The sequence below is a fragment of the Lindgomyces ingoldianus genome, assembly GCF_010093535.1.
Source record: "Lindgomyces ingoldianus strain ATCC 200398 unplaced genomic scaffold BDR25scaffold_94, whole genome shotgun sequence".
In the NCBI taxonomy this organism is placed as follows: Eukaryota; Fungi; Ascomycota; class Dothideomycetes; order Pleosporales; family Lindgomycetaceae; genus Lindgomyces; species Lindgomyces ingoldianus.
The window spans coordinates 18,741-26,521 of record NW_022985255.1 but is presented as its reverse complement, the minus strand read 5'-3'; the positions used below and the strand labels follow the sequence as shown (position 1 = coordinate 26,521).

At 29.2% G+C, this 7,781-nt stretch overlaps 1 protein-coding gene across 1 annotated transcript; it reads left to right on the top strand.

The window, feature by feature from the left end:
- Positions 1 to 4,844: 4,844 nt before the first annotated feature.
- Positions 4,845 to 7,384, top strand: BDR25DRAFT_320672 (uncharacterized protein; the record flags this gene model as incomplete). The annotated part of the gene is made up of 12 exons (XM_033691921.1): positions 4,845 to 4,916; positions 5,049 to 5,072; positions 5,395 to 5,407; positions 5,680 to 5,708; positions 6,365 to 6,376; positions 6,477 to 6,491; positions 6,575 to 6,603; positions 6,712 to 6,805; positions 6,840 to 6,860; positions 7,045 to 7,064; positions 7,198 to 7,215; positions 7,354 to 7,384. 12 exons carry the CDS (start codon positions 4,845 to 4,847, stop codon positions 7,382 to 7,384), a joined length of 378 nt encoding a protein of 125 aa, XP_033539368.1.
- Between the last annotated feature and the right edge of the window lie 397 nt (positions 7,385 to 7,781).

The window sequence follows — 7,781 nt, the reverse complement described above, 5'->3', positions numbered from 1 at the left end:
GTAAGCTAAAAGTGCCGACACGGCTTCGTCTTGCGTCATGAGTCCTTCAGACATGATTAGAGAAGATCTACTATCCGATACGAGTAGGTATTAGCCTTCCTTTTCGGAAGCTTGGATGACATAATCTATTATATGCAAAAATCGGTTATCTCAGCTAGCTCAGACGGCATGCCAAGAAGACACTAGTACACAAATAGTATAGATACTTTCAGACCCCTGCTGGGGCTTCTTCCTTCTTGGCTGCTGTCTGAGGGACTTTGGTGCAGCGCAACGTGTGCAAAGCTTTGTCTATTAACTTACTAAAAACTTCTATACAAGATACTATTGCACACAGCTTATTACAGCACCTATAATTAAAATTAATTACTTAAAGAGTATATATAATCTACTTTAGACTATTTTTAAATAAATTTCTAATGTTCTAACTATAAAAATTATAGGCTTAGCATTGCACATGTCCTAACGCGCAACTATTTCTTTTAACCCTGTCCTCTACTAGTCTATCTACTTGCGTTTAACTATTAATAATAGCTAAGATTAACTAACCTACCTTAATTTAGCCTCTAGAACACGCTCTCTGTCTTAAATAAAGCATGCTAGGTTTAAAGGCTGCTGCATAGATTTAAAATAGTAACATGTAGTATAAGTAAAATAGTTTTAATCTATAATTAAGTTGTTTAGTAGATGCACAAGTGTTGCCTAGTCTAGTAAATTATAGTAAAAGGCGCGCCTATTATAATTAAGTATTACCTATTAAGTGTTACTAGGCACCTTATTAATAAGACCCTAGGTTCTTTGCTAGAACACTAGAGAGCGCTATACTAACAGAAATCTAAGCTGTATAAGAAGAGATTGTGTATATTCTCTTATTTAATAAAGATAATAATATCTTTATAACTATTTATATAGTTATAGTTTAATGTTAAAAACTATGCAGTGTTAGCTTATAAAAGCTTTTTATTTAAAATACTCTTTTCTTCTTACTTAGTAAAAGGGAACTACATACTAAGTAGGTCTGTATTGTCTAACACTTTATCTTTAGTTTAGGCAATATAATTCTAGTTACAAAGACTAGGTTTAGTAAAAGTATTACGCTGCATATATATTTAGTAATAATAAGGTATATAACACTCTAGATTATCTTATTATTAAAGCTTAAAAAAAAGTAAAAGAAAAAAATTATAAAATATTCTAAAGCTTATCTATGCTTTATTACTATAAAAATAAAGAATTTTAATCCTAAACTTTTTAGTAAGATTCTTAAGAGATGTTATACACATATTTTTTTTAGCCTTAAGTAAGTAATTTTTTTAGTGTTTTATTATCTTTTTTTTGTAGGCAGCTTTGCAGATTAAGTCTAACTAGTTATAATTAATAAGTGCTATGTTATTTAGTAGTAGTGTGAATTCTAAACAGCATATATCTAGTTTTATAAGCTTTATTAAATAATGTGTTCTGTAACTCTCTTTTTTGCATGTACAGCAACTTTAGATGCTGCAACTAAGGCCTAGCTTCTTAAAAGTAGATGTTTTTAAGCGCTAGCAACTAGTAATAATAACACTCTTATGCAGCTAAGAATTATACACACCTCTATTAATAGGCTAAAGATTACTATTAAGATTGTCTTAATCCTAACTAGCTGCTAGACGTTATATAACTAGCTTTAAAACTATATAAATGTAAGAATTAATGCAGAAACATTATAAATTATCTTCTTATATATCCTAAAAACAATTATATTTTTAGATAAAAAAAATAAAATTACTACTTTAGCCTAGCTTTTTTAAAGTTAACTTCTAAAAAAAAGCTGTCTACTTGCAGATATTTAATTAGTGTTAGCAGTATATATAAAGCATGTGTTAAAGTTTAACTAAGCTTAAATATATACTAATTTCTTAGAGAATAAGTCCCTAATCTAAGTTGCTATTACTATAACTGCGCTTAGAATAGGTATAAATCTGTCTAATGTCTAGTGTGTCTATTAGTAGTTAATTCTAATTATAGACAATATTAAAGACTTAATCTAGCAGTTTAGTTATAGAGTAAGAAGACCTAGACAACATGCAACTGCTATACTGTTTATTCTATATTATGCCTTTAACTACTTTAAAAGAGGGCTAGTAGACTACTTTAAATTAAAGTAGTTACAAAGTTAGTAGGCTAGTAAAAAGAAAAAAAGTTAACATAAGATAAGTTAGTGTTTATTATCTATGCTTTATACTATGTCTACTATGTTAAACTTGTCTAAGGGCAATTGCTCTAACTATACTAGCACACTAGTAGAGACAGCAATAAACTAGGTAAGGCAGAGAATATTAGCTAGTTAAGATGTGTAGAAGCAGGTCTAGTTAGCTTATTATAAACTACTAGGCATATTAACAGTGCTAGAATAGTTAAAAGCAGAGCTCTAGTTATATAAAAGTATCTACCCTAAGTAGTTAAATCTAATTATGTTAAAGTGCTACTAGAAGTTTATTCTTTAGTATTTTTAAAATAAGCTTATAATTCTATTAACTTAGAGTCTACCTTTACTACTAAAAAGGTGCTATACTAGCTGCAATCTATTCCTAGTTAAAAATACCTAAGAGCTAAGTCTAGTTGCGCAGCTAACTACGCCTTTACTAAAAGCTAAGGCTAAAGTTGCTCTTAAGCAAATCTAGGTTAAATATAGTAAAGTAGCACTTTTTATTTACATTAATAATAAGAACACATTATAGGGGCCTAGTTCTTTTATATTTATAGTTAATAAAGTCTTTATTTTACTGCCTAGATTTATTTTTATACTAGTTAAGTTTTAATAAAAACTAGCCTATAAAGTTAAAAGAGCTTAAAATGCTGTAAAGTTTAGTATAGTATTTACTTAAAAACACTTTCTTAATACTAGTGTCTTACTGCAGTAGTAATATCTTAATATATATAGGCTAGGCTTCTACGCCTTTTTTTACAGTATTATAGATAGTGTTTATGCGCTTTATTAGTAACAGTTCTCTAAGTAACATATAAAAAAAAAAGGTAATAAAGACTTATTATTAAATTTAACTACTTTTTAGTAGGGCAGCACTCTCTCTACTCTTCTAAGACTTGCTTTAAGAGATAAAGACAACTAAGTTGTGTTATAGGCTACACACACTTTCTAATTATGTGCAGCCTATTGTGAGCGCATTTATAGGCAAGCAGTAGTTACTGCTGTCTCTGTAGGCGTCTTGTCTACAGAGAAGGCGCCTGTCTCTATCAGCCTTACAGGTCTATGTCTGCTGTCTATATTAAAGTTGTCTGCTATGTTATGTTTTATAACTATAGATATGTTGTTTTTGTTAGCACATATACTATTAGATCCTTTATCTTTACTTAATATTACTATGTAGTATAATAACAGCAGCTAACCTAGTCTAGCACTTATAACTAAAAGCGCCTTTTCTCTATCTTTATTTATTAGAACTTTATTATGTAAATAAGTGTTATTTAATATTACTTTCTTAGCTATAAATATATAGTTGTATAGGGTCTAATTTAATAGTATATTACAGAAGCAGCGTAGGTCTTAGCTTGCTAAGAGTAGAGTTAGAGAAGAACTAGTACAGCTATATTAAACAGGGGATTGTAGTAATAGTAGAGCATAAAAAAGTATATTACTAACCCTAAAGGCATAGTGTTTAGGGCTATTTTAGTAGTTATTTTAAAGGGGAGGGCAATAAAAGTTATTGTGCAGGTTATAGAGCTTATCTAGGCGCACTAGAAGCAGGTTAGCTAGCGCTAGAAGTAATAGATAGTGTAGGTTAGTCTTAATTTAAAACACAACATAGTTTATTATTTAAAGTAAAAGAAAGTAGTAAGAGTAATTAAGTGTAGTAATCTAATTAGTAAGTTCTACTAGGTAACTTATGCTATAGTAGAGGTTAGCAGTAGAGAGCGTAAGAGGACAGAGAATAGTTAAGCGCGCTAGTCCTAGTGTTTTATAGTAAGGGCTATAACCTTTCTAGATTAGGTAGTCTATAATATTAAGCGCGTATGTTGCAGCTAACGTCTATTCTTATATTTATAATTACACTTATTATTATAACTTTATGTGTAGTTTCTATTATAATTGCAGCTTTTTCTACTTTATTTATTTTTTTTAAGCTAATTTTATTTTTTCTTTATAGTTACATTTATATTTACCTTTATAACTACTGCCTTTTTTGCAAGTGTTGCTGCGCTTGTAACTTTATTTATAACTATAGACATAGCTATAGTTATAATATTTACTTTATTTACTCTTTTTAAGCTAATTTTATTCTCTCTTTACCTATTTAAAGTGCTCTGCAACTTATATTATCTTAATGTAAATTACACCTACTAATTAAGCTAGCACCTGCTATACACATAACAGCAACTACTTCTAACAGCTAGCGTTTTACAGCATATAAAGGCGGGCTGTTCTTTAACCTTCTGCTTTTTTTTACTCTTAGTATTACCTTTAGCACTAACTTTCTGCGCCTTACTTTTAGCATTAACTTACTTAATAGCTTTTTGCTTTTTACTTTTTACTTTTTACTACTTACTTTTTACTTTTTTATTTAATAGTAAGCTACTATATATAATTTATACATGTCTAAAACTAATAAAGTAAAGTAGATAAGGCATTAACTTGCTTTTTAACTTTACTTTTTACCTTTTTAAGCTGTCTATCTTAACTACTATCTACCTTACGCGCGCTAGCTATAACTATAGTCTACTATAAAAATGTCTATAAAGTCTGCAAAAAGTACTAGCTACTTATTAGTAAAGTAGACCTTACTAGTATACTATAAGCTTATAATACCTCTACTGCGCTAGCAATAGCTTGCCTAAGAGCTAATAAGAACATGCTTAACCTTAGCACTAGCACTAAAAAAGCTATTATTGCTGTAAAGCTTACAGTAGGCAACAGCGTCTATGTAGGCGTAGACGCAGTATAGGGCTTTCTTAACATTAACGTCTTTGCCTACCTTGCACGCAAAAAGCTCACGCGCGCTCTAGCTAGCTAGGACAACTAGAAAGTGTTCCTTCTTAAAGCTAGCGTTACATAGAGAGACCTCTTAAACCTTGTTATAGTATGTGTTAGCTACTTTATTAAGTTTAATATTATATTTACTGTCTACCTTTTTAACACTATTATACCTGCTTATTGTTAATAAGCCCTCTAGACCTAAAAGAAGATGCTAGCGCCTAGTAGCTACTTTATTTTTACTATATCCCTCTACTTTTTTTATAATCCTGCTACACAGTTTAAACCTAACGCTACTAAGGCCTCTAAATGTGTCTTTATTATTAAGTATAATTTAAAAGATCTGCTTTAGCTGCTTACTAAAAAAAGGCTAGTAGCTTAACTTAAAGTTATTATTATTACTTAGATCTTGCTAAACTCTATTTAAGCTAAAAAGTGTAAGTAAGTAGAAGACATAGCTACAATAGTTTAAATATATGTTAAGTAATATAGTAACATTAGTAAAAGTAACATGTTTAATTTAAAGCACACACTTTTGTCTCTACTGCCTAAGAAGTTACGCTAGATAAGCGCTTAACAGCTCTAGGCCTAGGGGGCTGCATATAAAATAAGTAAGCTCTAATGCTGCAGTCGCCTTTACTAGGCTATAGTGGAGGCTGAGGATCCTAACATCGCCCTCCTCTAGGGCTCTAGGCGGCTCTGTGCGCTTGTAGAGAGCCTACAGACTGCAGCAGCTAGTCTTGTAAGTTAGTTCCTTTAAAAGATGTTGCCTTTTATCTTATTCTATGCAAATTATGCCTAGGCTAGTGTCCTTGTTAAGCTGCAGCGCAGGTAAATAGACTAGTTTAAGGGTAGAAGTAGTTAGCTTAAGTTAAGTTTTTTATAGTAGTTTCTATGTACATAGACTTTTATAAAGCTATATAATAGCATTACATAGCTAAAATAAATAGATAAATTAGACTAACTTATAAGTACACTATACACCTTTAATATTATGTAACTAAGATAGCTATAACATGTCTATGTTAAACTAGTTAGTATCTCTAGGGTCTAAAGGCGCATAAAAGATATTATTAACTGCCTTAGTATATACAGCAGCGCAGATAAACTTAGCCTTATTAGGGTTAATTAACTTTAAGTTAATAATAATAGGACTTAGTAAAATACTTTAAGCTAGTTAAATAATATTCTAGTTAAATTTTATAACTTTCTTATTAAGCTTATTAAGACTTATTTAAATAATATTAAAACTTATTACTACTACATTATACTAAGCATTAAATAAGTAAGAATATATCCTTTTTTTTTTTAAAGTTAACTTACTAGTGTAAAAACTTCTTAGGTAATAAACTAATAAGTATAATTATTTTTTAACTTCTTACTAAAACTATGCTTTAGGCTAGCTTAAAGGTAGGTAGTATATCTACTAGTTAGTGCTAGGCAGTTAAATGTTAAGTTTACATTATGTGTTTTATTCTTTAGGTCCTGCATATCTAGCTTATACATATAGTTTACATGCTTAAGTGTAAGGTTAATAGCTTTAAACATATTTTCTTGCCTAGCAATATTTACTAGACTAGAGGCTAGAATAGCACACTAAAGTTCTAGGTTAGACACCTTATCTGTAAGAAGCTACTGTAGGTGTAGCATTTTAAAACTATAGCGCTATTAGTTGCTGCTATAAAACAAGATAATTAATAAATTAACTATTTAGTAAATTAAGCTAATATTACTAAACTTAATAGCGCGCTTAAGCATAAGAAATACTTTAATTTCTTAAAAGTATTAACAAAGTGTTGTAAGATTACTAGTAATAAAAGCACTGCCTTTTTAAGCCTAGTATGTAAAGATGCTTAGCTAGATACTATTAAAGACTTTTTTATACTACACTAGTGTAAGATAATAGATAGCATTATTAACTAGGCCTAGTAATTTCTTATAGGTAGATGTGTTAAGGTTACTAATTATTTTAGTAAAATAACCTTAATAAGCTATTTTAGTATAAAAAAAAAAGAATTTAAGTATTCTAACTTAACTAGATAAGCAAAGTAACTAAATAATACTTAATATTATTATAGTTAATACTAGTTTGCTTTTAGTAAGTAATATTATAAAGTATATTTAAGAAAGACTTAACACTATTAGAACTACTCTAATAAGTTTTAATAATTATATAAGTTAAAGCCTAGAGAATATAGAAATATGCAGAAAGGCTAACTATCTAGTTATAGTAATTATATAGACAGCAAGTAAGCTACTGCTTATAACAGACACTCTAGATATGCTCTACTATCTTCTAATTACTCTATATTAGCTAGAGATAATTAGAAAACATAGTAAAAGTATTAGATAAAAAGTTTTTACTTAGCTTAAACTACTTAATTTAGATGTTATTATAAACCTTATATGTCTCCTTAATAGTACCTTTATTATAAAAGATAGCACTAAGGTTTTAGACCTAACTAACTAGCTATAGTAGAAAAATGTTAACTAACAGCATACTTAGAAAAGCTGTAGCATGTAAATTAAACATTAACTATATAGCAGCTCTATGCACAAAACTTACTGCACTTAAAAGATAATAATATGTAATTTCCTTTAATATTAAATCTTATTTTATACTAGAGGCCTAGTATATAGATTTTACTTAAAGGGAAATAGTATAGTTAAGCATGCTCTGTTAAAGACTGCCCTCTAGTAGCTACAGGCACTTAATAGTAAGAGTAGTTATAAAATTATACATAATCTATGTTAGCACACCTAAAGCATAATTACAAGTTTAGTTTAAATAGTTAAAATTATTATAGACAATAAC